This window comes from Haemorhous mexicanus, chromosome 8 (genome assembly GCF_027477595.1).
Source record: "Haemorhous mexicanus isolate bHaeMex1 chromosome 8, bHaeMex1.pri, whole genome shotgun sequence".
In the NCBI taxonomy this organism is placed as follows: Eukaryota; Metazoa; Chordata; class Aves; order Passeriformes; family Fringillidae; genus Haemorhous; species Haemorhous mexicanus.
The window spans coordinates 26,611,299-26,627,371 of record NC_082348.1 but is presented as its reverse complement, the minus strand read 5'-3'; the positions used below and the strand labels follow the sequence as shown (position 1 = coordinate 26,627,371).

At 38.7% G+C, this 16,073-nt stretch overlaps 1 protein-coding gene and 1 long non-coding RNA gene across 2 annotated transcripts in view; one reads left to right on the top strand and one right to left on the bottom strand.

The window, feature by feature from the left end:
* Positions 1 to 584: 584 nt before the first annotated feature.
* On the bottom strand, positions 585 to 15,305 carry TMEM237 (transmembrane protein 237). Its single transcript, XM_059853315.1, has 13 exons — positions 15,240 to 15,305; positions 12,896 to 12,927; positions 11,972 to 11,982; positions 11,397 to 11,453; positions 10,270 to 10,383; positions 9,775 to 9,889; positions 9,064 to 9,221; positions 8,341 to 8,464; positions 7,206 to 7,397; positions 6,222 to 6,295; positions 5,684 to 5,777; positions 4,795 to 4,916; positions 585 to 3,297 (listed from the first exon to the last, which is right to left on the bottom strand). The coding sequence occupies exons 1-13, from the start codon at positions 15,267 to 15,269 to the stop codon at positions 3,230 to 3,232; spliced, it is 1,191 nt and encodes a 396-aa protein (XP_059709298.1). The 5' UTR covers positions 15,270 to 15,305; the 3' UTR covers positions 585 to 3,229.
* Positions 5,684 to 16,073, top strand: part of LOC132330672 (uncharacterized) — a 29,341-nt gene continuing 18,951 nt past the window's right edge. The window contains exons 1-4 of the long non-coding RNA XR_009487389.1: positions 5,684 to 5,805; positions 11,584 to 11,659; positions 12,855 to 13,012; positions 15,897 to 16,033. This is a non-coding gene — a long non-coding RNA (uncharacterized LOC132330672). The remainder of the gene's footprint in view (positions 5,806 to 11,583; positions 11,660 to 12,854; positions 13,013 to 15,896; positions 16,034 to 16,073) is intronic.

The window sequence follows — 16,073 nt, the reverse complement described above, 5'->3', positions numbered from 1 at the left end:
GTACAAAAGTAACACCCAGGGAAAACAGGATTTCTGCGAGTATCTGGGGACTTTCACAGCAGTTTCAAGCACAGCCGCCCTGAGGAGTGCAATAGCACCGTCCACACCGCTACGAGGAAAAAGGGAGAGGCAGGTAAGGCTTAGGCTTAGCTGTAGGTATTTACCTGATGGTTTTCTCTGATCTCTTAAAATCTTCAGTCATTTAAATTAATTCTGCTGGAAATATACAAGCGAGTAATTCTCAACTAATCATAACCCTCCTAAAGTTTACCTCAGCAATACCAAAACTACTTTAAAAAGACACTCTGCAAATTAATGTCCCCTTGGCTTCATTTTGAGAAAACTGCCTTGAGAGAGTAACGTTTAAACCAAGTCGAAATTACCAAATATTAAATAACTAGAACAATTTAAGTAATTAAAACAATTTAGCTTTGGTGTCCAGCCTCTGATCAGGCTGCGTGGGGCTTTGTCCACCCAAGTCTGGAGCAGAGCCAGACAGCCCCTCAGCCTCCCATCCCAAATCCTCAGACAGATTCATTTTAAACGGAGTAAGCAACTGGAAACAGGACAAAGCAGTACCATCATTTCTAACTAGTTTACAGCAATTGTTTAATATATGTTTCATATATGTAAAAACAAGAACTTGGCACCAACATATCTGAAAACTTCATTAACACAAATGCATTAAAAACAATGATATGGAAATGCACAAAGGCATTTCAGTTAAGGCTTCTACAAATATTGCATGTTCTAGAATTAAACATCTATTTTGTAAATTTGTTCTACGACTTTATAAGAAACTAAAAAAAAGCTTACTTAAACTCATATTCCACTGTGAGGCTTAACAGAATGAAAAGTATTTTGTAAAATAGATAATGAGCCAAAAAACTGTTTATTGTGCTTTTGATATGGCAACCTCAAAACTCATCAATTCAAATATGGATATACTCAGACCATCCTAAAAATATACACTGGAAAGGCAAGCCTGGCTTGAAATACTGATTACATTAAGTTCATTAATTCAATCCCTGCTCAACCATATAAAAACGACTATATTTCACAATAAGAATGAATCTGGCTGTCGGCTGGCATCACTTTGTCTAAGGGATAGTTGGAAGGCCAATTCCTAGTGTTAATGTCAGAAATCAAGCAATTATGTTATCCAAGCTTTTCCTGTACTGATGAGATGCCTTAGCAGACTTCTGCTGAGCTCCGTATTTTATGAGCAAAATTATACTTCTGACCTTACCAAGATGAAAGAAAATGCCATTAATAATCTCATCTTCAGGAGGTAAGTGACTCTGCAAGCAAACACACAACATCAGCAGAAAGTGTGGTGGCAAACTGCACGGGAACACTTCCTGTCTCATCCCTCATCTCCTACAGCCAAATAAATCATGGCAAGAACATCTGGTGCACAACTGAAGGAGATCAGCAGCCTGAATCTCTCCATTTTAATGTACAATGCAGTGCCAGCCATAATTTAGCTCTAGTTTTACAAAAATACAGACACACGAGCCACGACAGTTTACAAAAGAGGCTCCATCCCACAGCAAACTGAATGCCTCAGAATGCAGGTAACAGCTGTGGAACATCTTTTAATTCTTGTAGATGTCTTTTTCCTCCCTGCCAAGATTACCACAGCATTTAAAAGGTGTCACAAACACTGAATTTTTGAAAAACTTAAATTTGCTGAATGGACATAAGAGAACACAAGTCCTCAACAGGGCAGCAACAGCCCTAGTCATACACATTCCCATGTTTGTTTTGAAGCAACTTAGGTAACAGCAAAAAGCACAGAAAGCATTGAAAGCTCTTTGACATTTCCTTTCAAGACTTATCTGGCTACTCTTAACTTCACTACTAAAAAAGTTCAGTAATTCTTCAGTGAACTTTGACAAGTGCACCCCTTTTACAACCACCCATAGACACACGTATTAAATCAAACAAGGCAAAATCAATATACGTTAAGTAACACATACAAACAAGTTTTGGGCTTTAGGTGGTATTTTCTTGATAAATGGTTCTCAAACTAGACCTTATCTGTGTTTACGAAGGAGATTGTTTCCTTCTGCAGTATATCTGTATTTATTCACATCTGCAATGCTTTCATTTTGCCACTTTATTATAAAGGAAAAGGATAAATCTTTTCAGCAAATCCCACTGTCTGCCAAAATTACTACTATGTCACTGCATAGAAGGTGGGTTGCTGCAGACTTTTTGGGTTGATTTAATAAGCATTTTCTTGTAATTTTAGGAAGAAATTTTCCATTCTATCCTAACACAAAACAACAATTTGGCAGAAAACAATCTCCATCAAAATAGGTAGGAACATTTTTAACATCTATGAAATCCAAGTTTGTTTATAAAGAGTGAATAAAATGATTGCTCTTGCCATACCAGATAAGGAGAAATCAGAACACTATTCTTGTGAGTGGCTTTGGAATAGTTACACTTCCTGACTGTTGAGAAATTACAGGACATGGATACATCCTGATGGCAACACAAAAACACCCTGTTTGATGAGAAGATGTATTTAACTGACCAAACTGTTGCAACATTAAAACTTTTGTCTTTTATCTACATCAGCCTGTAAGAACTTGTTATCATCAAGATTTTTGTCAAGAGAACTAAACAAAGATAAGAAAGCGGATTTTTATAATCCTCTTTTATGGATTATTCAACAAAATCCCTGTCAATTTAATCTTTTATTCTAGAAAAATATTTTATGACAAATAAATGTAGATTATTTTAAGATTACTAACTTGGTGGGGTTTATGTTCCCTAACTCTGTTTTGTTATAAATTTTCCGTAGGCTACTTTTGTTGTAAGATATTTTTTTTAATCTCTAGAAAATGTTTAACCAAATCAGATAAGCTAACTGATTTGCATAGTAACAAGAGCAGGTTGTTGAAGACTTTCAGCAGTCAAAAACCACCTGAACACCTGATCTGCATCCCTCTAGTCGCTTTGGCTATGTAGGTAGCATATTTACAAAATCACCTTGACTTTATGCACTAGGGATAATCTACTTTGTAAAATAAAAAGCAAAAGTATAAAAGTTTTCAATCACATTTGGAAAGTGTAACATACATAAAAAGATCAACATGAAATATATACAATATAAAAATACATTTTTTCTTTATGAAAATTATAATACATAGCTATAATACACAACATGTTGAGCCATCAGTCACAGCTACAATATATGCAGGTTCTTGTTCCACACTTATGGCTGGACTCTGGGTAGGACATCTCCGTGAGGAAATTCCTCAATTTCAGAATGAAACATCAATTCTAAAAGAGAAAGGAAAGAATTCTGTTTTCTTAATTATCACCTGAATATAATTCCATTATTCCTGAAAAGTACCCTGGCCTTCCCCCAAGCCTCCTGCTTTTCATCCCAATCATATCATCAACAACTCAGCAAGGGCAGGGGCCACCAATGTTTTTAGAAAATTACTGCTGCTCCCCAAAATTGACAGAATTGGTGACAATGTTAGCAGTTGATCATGTGCAGTACCATCTTGCATTCAACATGGACACTGAAACACAACTCTGCATTAGACTGAGGGATTGTTAAAGTTCTGAGAGTATCAGACTCAAGAAGGAAAGATTTCTGTTTAGAGACTGGTTCATTCTTACAGGTCTTTGCTCTGTGTCTCACAGTGTTAAGTTAGCATATCCCATCCTTAGCAGACTAAACTTTCACTGCTATTTGGAGTAAGTACTAATTAATTTCTCTCTAGAAATTTCTGAAGTGGTTTTCCAGTCTTAGTAGGCACATATAAGTATCAAAAAATTTAATCAAAACCCGAGTAAAATTCTGCCACTGGATCCCTTGTGTAAGTCTTTATTATTTATGGGTTTAAAATATGATTTAGGCATCTATCATAAATTTTACCATTGAGGACTGTAAAGGCTGCCACTTAGTTGTTTGGGTTTTTTTAACTCATTAAATGATTTCTTAGAAATAAACATAGTAACTGGAGCCAGCTGAAATACAAACACCTGTACATTAAAATTCAAAAGTAATTTGAAGAGGCCGGTTGAATCCTCAGCCTCCCAAACACAAATCTGTGCTTCAAGTCATGATGTTCTTGGGATATGTTTTGACTTTCAAGTTGAAGCTTAGGATTTTTATGTACAGCACACCTTCAAGTGACAGGCTGCACACACTTGACAGGAACCCTGCGTTAGGACACACCTTTTGGATCCCAGGTGGAACACAAAAGGAAGAAGGCCCAGTTTCTAGCCAAGTTTGTTCAATGAGAAGAACCTGCTCCCCCCTCCTCCAGCCTGGACCAGCACAAGCAGTCCTCATCTGAAGTCCTGTGCTGCAAGCACAAATCTGACTTTTCAAAGCCAGGGAGTTCCCAAAACTACTGCAATGTCCTATTGAAAATAATACTGAACTTTTAACCCATTTAGCACTTGCAGAAGGAACATTAATAACATCAGGGAATTTTCTAAGACACACATAGAATAAATGCATTTCAAATATTTAAAATACTGTTAATATTTTAAATTCTTTTTCTCTTCATTGAAAAGAGACATTCTGTAATGTTTCAAAATTCACTTTGCTTCAGACAGGACAAATAAAACTTTTCTTTTTAAATTAATGTTTATAATACCAAACACAGACACTAGCATCCTAAGAAGCATTTGCTGTGCAAGGTTGCTAGGAGATACTTGTTCTTCTCAGGACTAGTCTTGAACACCAAATGCAGAGCACAGCAGATAAAAATCCCAACAACTTGAATAAACAATATTTTGCCTATTAATGTGTCCTACCTTCACTGTGGTCTAGCTCTGGTCGGGAACTTAAGAAGATCCAGCTTGTCCCAACTAGAACAGACACTACGAGATTCACCACAACCCAGGAATGAACAATTTCTGCCTCTGTACCTGCGGTCCTGGGAAAAACACATCAAACCATCAATCATCACTAGTGCCCAGAAGTTACAATAACATCAAAACAAGTTTTCTAAGCCAGATGTAAAAAGAGAGCTACTTGTACCATCATGGTGGTCTTGCATTGCAAAGGCCTGGTAAAGAGAACAATTACCAAAGATCACAGAAACCCTAAACCTCCACCCCCTCCTAAAAACTAACTGCCCAAACCAGCAAATTTTCACATAAATGCTTCTGTTGTACTCTTCCTGGTTTACTTTAAAAATCTGTGCTACCAGAATTTGAGTCCACTAACAGGTACTTCAGAAAGGAACAGTTTTGTGTGGGATCGCCTAACATGAAACAATGGTTTATATTTAAATGCCAGCTGTGTCTGCTAAGCCCATGCATCCTGTGGCAGACTCCTTCAAAGAGTGTTGACTATCTACAGAATGCCCTGCCCTTGAACCCAAAATGGTTACTTACCTCAGTAGGGTCCCCCTCTCAAGCAAAAGAGATTTTAAAGGTTCCTGCCAGATGACATTTCCAGCATCATTCCAACTCTTGTTTGAGGTATAATAGATTTGCAAACAACATGACCAAACTCATCCCTGAGTTTTTATTTTTCAGTGAAAGTATCAAATATTCAGACAAGCTCAAAGGCAGGCTCAGAAATAAAATCCTTCATCAATAGTTTCTTACATATCTTGTACAATCTCTTCAGTGTGCCAGTTTGACAAGGTCCCTAAGTGAGCTATGTTATAATTTACAGTGATTCCTTGTTTCCTACCAGATACTGCCATTTTCCGAAGGCGGCGTGTAGAGGTGGATTCTGTCACACGTCATCTGCTGGCTTAAGGATAAGATAAGAGCAGCAAAGTACACTGGAAGAAATGGAATTAATAGTTTCAGGTATAAATCCCAAAATGCTCTCTCATCATGACATGGCACTAATCACTACATTTTCTTTCCTTTCACTCCACTGCCTCCAATCACAGTCTGCTTTAATTCATTCTCTTTTCTTTAACATTCCATGAGCTACATCAAAGCTTGCATTTTGTGATTCTGGTTTTTTTTAGGTTTGTGCTCTATATTCAGAAATGGAAAAGAGTTACCTCACTCACAACTCTATTAATGCTACTATCACAAAGGCTTTAAAAAATATGGAACAAAATGTTTATGGCCATTGCTATTATCAACTACTGAGCAAGTCATTTATTCTAAAGCAGAAAATAACCTGGGAGGAAGATTTCAGTAAAAAGAGTATGGAGGAGTTTTCCATTTACCATATTTTCTGGACAGCTTCCTATCCACTTCAAAATACTTACAGAAAGAAGCTAGTGCTGCTGGGTCTAGGGTAAGAAAGCCCCTCAGTGCAACTGATGCTTTTGCCAGATCAATCCTGATAATAAAATCAAGAGTCATTAACACAGCCCAGTAAGACAATGATATTGTTCCTCTATCAGCATTCTATTGTTCTTTTACTTTTTGCAAGGTATTTTTTCTGCCTCTGTAACAGTGCCTTAATCTACAACTATATCCCACATACATGGCAATGGTCCCCGCTATGCCAATTCCAGAATGAAGGAGGATGTTCCATGAGGTAGTACACTGCAGACCTTCCTGAAACAGGGAGAACCTGGGACATCTGTCCCCTCTAACCCTTGCCATTCAGTTCAGTGGCCATGCTAACGCAACTGCTTACAGGAGCAAATGTGAGTAACTTGGGACTCCTCCCTGCCATCCTTGGAGGGAAAGAAGTTACTATTTTCCATAGCAACAACTCCCCTACTGGCTTATCCTACCTGTAACTAAAAGAAACATTTGTAACATCCATTAATCTAGTCTAGTTAATGATCTTTTTTGAGCGTTTTTCTTTTCATTCACACTCTTAACTCTGTAATGTAGAAGCCCCAGCTAAGCCAGGAAAACTGTTCACTCAGCTATGTTTCAAACCTGACTAGGCAATGGATTCATATGAAAGTGAACCTGACACAAACATTTGTTGCTCTCTACTCCTCTTCACAGTCCCACTGCAAAAAAACAGGTCACCTCTTACATTTGTTTCACCTCCTGATCCCACAAACAGCAGAAGTACATTGAAGCAGGGAGCAAGCATCAGACAGAAATGATTACCAAAGGTCTGGATGCACAAGTATAACCCTTCTGTGTTTGGTCAGTCATATGAAAAATCATTCTTTGAGTACATCAATTAAATCATCAACAGCAAGTCAAAATGTGCCTAAGGAGAAAGGAACATCATATACACAAATTATATATATATACACCTTTCAAATACAAATATGTTTTACCTGTCAAAGGCTGAGATTGTACTGATAGACAGCAAAAAATAGAACAAACTTTGAGCTGGGTATGCTATTGTCTTATACTGCTCAAGCAGGTTAGAAACCATGGAAAGTTCATTTCCTGCCAAAATGTAGATAACCACGATGTTCCATACAGCATAACCAGCAAGGAAGCCATGGGTGAACAGGCCCAACACCCTGAATGGAAGAAAGAACATTACACCAGTTTTAACATCTTGAATTAGCTATAAATAGAAAAGGCCTATGGATCCATCTGTTCAACCCTGCTTTTCAAGGCCTATCAGAGATTGTTTCTGAGTGCTTTTTCTGATCGAGTTTAAAAAATTTTAAGCAAGAGTTCTGTTTGCTCCTGTCACACCAGACTGCACCAGAGCCTGAGCACTTAAAGAAAACAAAGATATTTTGCCTTCCCTTCATTACAGCCACAGGCATCAAATACTTTCACTTGTAGCTGCCTGTAGTTTCCCAAGACCACCGTCCCTTGCACTCAACACAACCTTCTAACTTGTCCCCAAGGCAATCTTTTAAATATCCTCATTGCTAAGGAAAAGCTTCAGCAGGAAGCACAGGTTTCCAGCTAAAATCCACCACAGCAGAAGATGGCTGTTATCTTCCCATTTCGCTATTACAAAACAACTGCATATTAAAAAAGTAATGGTTTCCCATTATGTGCAATTTCACTCCTCCCTCTTTCCCACCAACCAGGATTTTTCTTTGAGAACTGTCTGAATTCATGTACTTTTATTCTGGTGATACACATGATGGGTCAGTCTTACTTTCTAACACATTTCTCCAGGTGACTAATATTTTGGTTATCAGCTCAATCTCTTGCTATTGAGATTTTGTCTGAATCTTTGCAATATGGCTTTCTTACTCATTCTTTTTTTATTTCACATGTGATGTCTACACTAGAAAATCATAATCTTGACAAGAAATACCAAAAGCTAGAGGACTAATAAACTTTATACTTGTTGAATCTAGAACCACAATTTATTAGGAATATCCAAAAGAAATAAAAATACATCACAACTATAGAGGAAAGACAGTAATTTTTAGGGAGGAAAAAAACCCCAAAAGCCCCTGATTTATGTTTATTTACATCAGAACATTTATCTTTCACCTGAAACTTCGGTGCACTGAGAGGGCAACATCTCTAGTAGTCCACGAAGCCTTCACGTCCAAAAGTACATTGATATTTTCAGTGGTTTTAATCAATTCTGCACGGTCAGCTGCATGAAAACGCCCTGAAAGGATAAGGAGATCAGTTTTAGAGCTCTGTTTCCTTTCACCATCATTTCTATATTAATATTATTAGTGTTAAAAAGCTGTTAAGAAGCATCAGAAATTTCTTCTCCTCACTTCCTGCCCTTTGTCAGCTTACACTGCTACAGGATGCCTCTGGGTCAGGTTATGGAGTTAACAATGAGCAAAGCACTTTGGGAAATCACTCAGTGTTCCCTGGGACAAAAAAAAAACCCAAACAAAACAACAGAAAAACACAAACACCTTGCAAAAAAACTTCCACTTGAAAGAATTTTTGTAACTAATAGTTTCTTCTCAAGGTACTGTGACAATATTAAGTCAAAAAAGCTCAGCTGGGTACTTTGAAACCTTCTTCACTCCCACCATGGAATTAAAAAATCAAACCAAATATATCAGCACAGCAGCACCACCATTCACTGTTGAAAAATTATCATATGTATTTATTTCCAAATAACTTCTGTTTTGGAAAACTTTTTTAAAAATTCTTCCAAATACTATAGTATTTAGATTTGAGATACAAACATGCTTCTTCTAATTGCAAGAAGGTTCTTAAATTACTTAAATCACAACATGAACTCACGATTTTTTTCAACAAACACTTTGCTAACAGGCTGACTAACTCCAGTGGGAGCAGCAAACACAGGCTGCTGATCTGGGCTCTTTCTGTGCTCATCTTCAATGATGTCTTCCTCCTCCACTTCCAGCTCATTGGAGCTCACTTCGGCTGGCCGAGGTTTCCTGTAGGCACAGAACACCCAGTGGGACAGAGAAAGAATAGGAGATAATGTGTAAAATCCAAAGGCTCCTATGAACATTTAACATGCCTAACCTGGCTGATAAGAACCCATCAGAACCTGTATAATATTACCCTGTTTATAATTTTAAGGGCTAAACTTCCCATAGAGTTAGTTGACTAAAACTAGTAAGACTAATTCCATATCAAGGGATTAATGATTAGAACATATTAGAATAAAACATATTAGAACAATTGGGAAAAAGATGCTAACTTTTGTATAATTAAGACAATAAGAATGAAAGCAGTTCCAAATTCTAATTTCTTCATGTCTGTGACTGAACTATTAGGGTCATGAAAATGTATTTAGAGCTGTGATGCATCCAGGTATGCACAGAACGAAGAAGATCTTAACCCTGGAAAGAACTGTCCACAGGCTGAATGGTACTGTGGGCTTCAAGATTTTACATTTTTGCCAAATGACAATGTAAAACACTCCTGAGCCACATTCACTGTTACAGTTAGTCCAGATTATGAGCTCTCCTAGTTTTGTCTTACTTTGTTCTTTTTCTCTGTTTGCGGATCACTGTTTCTTCAGCTTCAGGGACATCCATGCCATTTCCATTCTGAAATAGGGATGCCACATTCTGCTGGGTAAAAGAGGTCTCAGAATCTGAAGATTAAAAAAAAAAACAACCCAACATGAAAGTTTTAGAGCTTTCATAAAAATGGAATACATTCACCTAAATACATGAGTAGTTATTGTATAAAAAGAGTGGCAAAACAAAATCACAGTCTGAGCTTTGAATGATGTTAAGTATTACATAATTTCCAAAACTGTATATCCATTATTTTCATGGAGGTTTATACCCTAAGAAATCTGAAACCAGAAAGTGAAACTCTAAGCTACCACACACCCAGAGATTACTTTTGGCTGTCTTAGGTAAAGAAGCACATGAAATGTTTTAAACCTAAATACACGTTGTCCAGTAATATTTCTGTGTTCCCAAGTTTTAGTCACTTCTCTTTCCCATCTACCACTATCTCACATACCAGTAGGAACTTTCTTCTTCTTGCGCTTCCTCTGAGGAGGGGCATCAGGAGGTTCAGGGGTCAGGGGCTCGCTGCTTTCAGACTGCCGACGAACTGCTGCTTGCACAATGCCATCTAAAAACCACAGCAAAAGACCCAGCAGCCTGAACTCAGAGCCACTGAGAAACAGGCAAAAGAAAGCTGCCATTTACTACGTGTTTGCCCAGCTGTGCAACAACTGAGATGAAAATGCATTGGCTATAGGAAATGTAAGAGTTGAGAATCAATGATGAAAAGTAGAAATATACAAAGGTATTTCACAGTAAAACAGTATCCTGCTCAGGAGAGAATTTAAGTATCCAAGAAGCAGCACCATTCCCATTTGGGCATACAGCAGAGGACTGCCTGAAAAGAATCCATCACTGGAAAGAACTACATCTCTATATTTCTCTTTTCTATGTGCAAAAATTATAATGTAAGAGCCAAGAAAAAATTAATAGTTTATTACAAGGTGATCCACACAGATATGTGCTAAGGCAAAATGGCATCATATCAAAAGAAAATTTAAATGCTAAACATACAGCACAAGAATAAAAAAAAAGGAGCAGAAAAAATCCACTGAAGGATATTTACTCCAATTTGAGTGATTAATTATTATACTTTGGAGGAATTATATTTCTGTGAAAGGTTAAAATGAATTCATATTATAGTGCAGTAGCACCATGATCAGATGCAGAAAGATAAAATTACTTCTCCATTTTACATCGCACCTGCTTTTTAATAGCACCTTCAAAGACTGCACTTTTTATGGTAACAACTGAATCTTTGTTTCCACTCCAAAGTCAAGTTTGCCCACCTTTTATAAACCTTTATTGTGCAAAAATAACCAGCAAATAATAATCTTTTACAGTCAACTCTTCAGTGATAATGGAGTGATTAACTTGTGACTTTATTTGGCTAAGGACTGAAATTGAACCAGACTGCTAAATGAGTTTTATCTTAGTTCATTCAAAAATTCAAGTGCTTAACAAGTTCAACATAAGCAGCTTACAGCTGGAAATGTCTACTTAATGAATTATGCAAAGAAGTTAGAAAGGAAAAAAATGGAAGGAGTAAAAGAATAGGTTTTAGTCTTGGCAGGACCTTACCTAATGGAGTCTTTCCTTTGGGTTTCCTTTTTTTGGGACGACTGAGTGGAATTTCATCTGTATAACATAAAACAGAAGGATGGGTGCACAGCAAGAAAAAAAACCTCAATTTCCTTTAACAGCCATCCTATTGCAAGTTAAGAAATACATTCTTTTTTACAAATTATGACAACCTTTGTTTTTACAGGTAAGATGACAATTCACCAGTTCACACAAGGAGGAGGAGTACAGAAGACAGTAGGAAGAAAGAGTAAAAAATCAGGGTAAGAAGTTCTATGTGAAGCAAAGGTGCAATACCTGCAAGCATGTGTGCTAAGCAATAAATTGAAATACTCTGAATAATGCTCTGAAAAATAAACTTATTGTTTCAAGCACAGTGGCAACACTTCAGTTACCTTGATGGAAATAGCTAACAGTAGAGAGAGCAAAGAAAAACAACAGTTCTAACAAGGCACAGGTATCCAGTTTAAATGATCTGCCTGCATTTAGGAAAAGTATAAGGCTCTATCTTTAAAGAGAGAATGAGTGGCACCAAAAGGAACTATCAGTGTTTGTAGTTCTCTTTAATAACTCACCTTGGCTTCCACTTCATGTTGAAGAGGGAAAGTTGTTGACAAGCAGTGTAAAAAGATGAAAAGAAAGTTAGTTTTGTATCAATTACAGTTCACAACTGTGAAATTCACACTGCTGCTTTTATGGTAATTTCCTTATCCCCCCTCCTCTTTATGAGCAGATGTGTATAACAGGGTTAAGGGTACGAAGCAATCAGCAAGGTTCAACACTTTGTTGGTGACTATGCACAGTTTCTTGATTGGCTAGCTGTGGATCAGATTAAAAGCTTTAATCACCTGGCTAATTAAAACTTGTCTTACTGCCTGGTATATAATAAACCAACAGAAGTTATGAAACATTTGAGCCCATACATCACTAAAAAGACATCATCTGTTGACAATAATAAACATCACATTTACTTGCAGGTACTTTGAAGGAATTCTCAAGTACCATCTCATAAAAACTATATATTTGCTTTTCCTTTCACACTGAAAAAAAAGCTCAATTTTTTTCCCTATACTACATCAAACTAATAGATACCTAACTCCCCATTAAAGAATACCTAGCCTAATTCCAGAAATTCCTGGTTTTAAATATTTGTGATTCAAATAAACTAAAGAGCACATAATAAAAGAGGGAGGAAGAAGAGAGTAAAAATAACAACAATTAAGCTATACTAGACATTAAAACTGGAATCTTTGTCTAAAAGTTTTTAAAGGGTTTATCTCTCATGAGTATTAAAACTGAAGTAATATGGTAAAATCTCTTCGCTTCTATAAAACTTTAAAATGTTTTGCATTCCTTGTTAAGCATTTTGGGACAATAAATTAGCAAGATAAGCAATTTTACTGCTCAGATGCTTATGAAACTTATTTCTTTTAATGTTACTACTTTCAAAATCTGCAGTACAGCATCACGATCAGTTCCACAGAATGCAATTATTTTACCTTGGCACTGGAGGAAGGGCACGGGGCGGGCACTGAAAGACAAGAGAGAGACAAAAGTCAACTTCTGCCAGTATGAAACCACCTCTCAGAAAACAGCTTCAGATCAGAACATCCAAGGTATGTTTTGCTCTGTATGCCTCCTAAATGGCCAAACATTCCTAATGGAGATGTCATATAAAAGCAAGATGTAAAAGATGCTAGACTAATATGCCTTGACCAGAGTTCTGATGGGCACTGCAGTAGGAACATACAGCTAACCTCTGTGTGGGAGAAACAGCTTGCATTTCAGCTTCAATAATTTTCACTTCTCCTGTAAGGTACCGCTTTCACTAGAAAGCTTATTAGTCATTCTATTTAAATAAATATAAAATATTGTAATAGATTCTGCATTCAGTATCATTGTACAGTATACAATGTGAGCTGAGTATTTTCTATTAATGAAGATGTAAATTCAGAACAATAATAAAAACAATAAAAGGAAATAAGCTCACTTATGAAAATACTTTTAAATATTATAAAATATAGTTTTTCCATATAATTTTGAACATATTTACCAGCAGGTCAAACACCTAAAATCTAAAAGGATCTCTAGATAATAATCTGAAACTGAGCTCGCACCTTTCTCTTATCTAGAAAAAGGAGTTAACTTTGAGATTTTGTATTACACAATTATATTGGAAGAAAATACACAAAAAAGTCATTCCCATGCTCAGAAAATTCATATACCAGAAATAGAAAGGGCCGTAAGATAGGTAAGACTCAAGGATCCACAAACTCACCACTTGTTTCTTTCCCATATCATCTGAAGTTGTTCCCTGAAAGAGGCACTGTGAACTGGTCTAGGCTCCCTCACGCTGCTCACATTGAACCTCAGCTAATTCTGAACTAAAAATAATCTTCAGGCAGCCAGGATTAGCTGGAGCTGAACCCTCTTGCCCCTGGGTCAGGCCCCAGAACTACTCCCATTTGAAACAAGGGCGGGTTGTTCAATGGCAGCAAATATTACTTGCACTAAAAAACCTTTCACTCTGCATGCTGGCACAGGTTCCTTTAAGTAAGTTTTACATTGGTTTATTTACTCAAAGCAAATGAAATGCTTCATGCAAGGAAGGGTTTGTGAGATTAGACCTCAAATCTCTCACTTGGATTTTGGCCATGCTGAAGACTGACAGCAAGTGCCACTTACACAGGTAGAGAACTGCACACCCTAAGTGGCACCCAGCAGACTGGTGGGGACTGGTCACACTATATTGGTGTACCATAAGGGAAAAAAATATTGGTAAAGGTCAGATCTCATTACTTTTATTGTTTCTAACATTCTTGTAGCAGTAAATAGTAAATATTTAGGATACTTGGTATTTAAAAAAACCTAAAAGCTAAAACCCCCATAAAAACAAACAAAAGCCACAAACCTTTGATACAGCATTCACTGCCTATGCAGTAGTAATTCTGTACTCAGTAGTAGCTCTGTATTTTATTACCTTCTACAAAACAACTGGCAAGTGCATTGATTTCTGTATCGTTTATTCCTTGCAACACAGGAAACCACATGCAAGTAGCCAGTCGTAAATACTGATCTGTCCATCTGTGTAACTGTCCCCAACTCTGCCACAGAGCTATCAGCTTTGTCTATCTGCAGGTTCACAGAGTCTGAAGTAACTCACCCCAAATTTCATAGAAAGGGTGAGTTTGGGGACAGGTCCGGATGGACATTTTGTTATGGATAGAAGAGCCGCTGAGTGCTCTTAAGTGCCACCGAAACCAAAAGACTCCTACAAACCAGGCAGCCGCTGCCTCGGTCAATCCCTGGGTTTGCACACCTGAGCCAGGCCACAAGACAGTGGGACGCACCTGGAAACTCAGGGGGAAAAAATGCACTACCCAGCTCCCCGGGTATCCATTCCAGGATGCTGAGAAGTAAAGGTTTAACTATCTAGAATGTTTAAAAACACTGAAGCAACCTTCACAGATTTGTTAAAGCCTTGCAAAAAAAATTTTTTTGAGAGGTTTATATGAAAAAATACAACGAAGAAATGCTTGTTTGCTTCCGCAACAAAGAAGGACAGAAAAGTGCGACCCTGCGCCGGTTACATTCCCCCCTCCCGCGGGATGCAGCAGGGCAGGGATGTAGGAGCCGCGCTACGAGGGCGCTCCTCTACCAAGGCGCTCCCGCGTCGCACTTCAGCTCCGCCTCCCCGGAGCAGCTGCTACAAGGGAGCGCCCCGCCACATCCCTTCAGCAACAGCGCTCCGGTGGGCCGAGCTCCCGCGGCCGGGCCCTCCGCGCTGCAGCCCCACGGAGCCGTTCGCGCCCCCCTCCCGCTCCGGCCCCACCACCCCCTCACCACGCCGGGGCCCGCCCGCCGCGCCGCCATGGGCCGCGCCCGCCCAGCTCCGGCTCTGCGGGGAGGAGCCGCTGCTCCTTCCGCCCCGCGCCGCGGCTGCGCATCCCCAGCGCCGGGAGGTCCGCCTTCCCTTTTCCCTGTCTGCGCCTTCTCGCCGGCGGCTGCCTTATCGGAATGAGCGCGGCTCTGCGGCTCTGAGCGGTAGTCGTCGTCTCTCGGGCTGCAGACAAGTAAAATCAAGGGAAAAGAGTTCTGGACTACTTCAGCTTGTAGCTAGGGTCTCAAACTGTTAAATCAAGTAATCGGAAAAAAAAACCAAACACCAAAGAAGTAAGAAATAATACATGGAAAAAAGACATAGAGTCGACAAATGCTGGACTAGGCAGGGGTGGGGAAGCTGGTCATGGACCACCAGCAGAGAGCTGGCTGCCATCTCACTCTCCGTCAGTACTCACCCACATCAATGACATATTGGGGCTTCAGTCTCTCCCATTTTACCTCTAAACAGGGAACGCAAGCCCTGGCTCTAGAACAAGCAGGCATCCTGGTGGCTGTAATACTTATCTTTAAATTATCTTTCTAGACTGCTTAACTCACTTTTGTTGATTTTCCTCCAAGATGAGGGAGGCCAACAAAATAACCATCTGTGTACCTCAGGCAGCAAGACAGCTACAAATAGGAGGTGGAGAGAGTGAGGAACTAACTTAGTTGCCACAAGCATCGCATCCTTTGATGAGGAGACCGTGCTACCACAGACCAACAAGAGCAAGGTTTTCTGATTATCTTCCTCTTTGGTAAGTCCACATTCTATCAGTTTGCACTCACCTGAGTTGA

What these genes read in the sequence shown, in the direction of transcription:
- TMEM237 (XM_059853315.1), bottom strand. Translation starts at nt 15,269, where the DNA reads ATGGCGGCGCGGCGGGCGGGCCCCGGCGTG. An exon ending in GGCGGGCGGGCCCCGGCGTG is followed by an intron (nt 12,928 to 15,239) that starts GTGAGGGGGTGG and finishes CTTGTCTTTCAG; the next exon opens with TGCCCGCCCCGTGCCCTTCC. An exon ending in AGAGCTAGACCACAGTGAAG is followed by an intron (nt 3,298 to 4,794) that starts GTAGGACACATT and finishes TTTCTCTTTTAG; the next exon opens with AATTGATGTTTCATTCTGAA.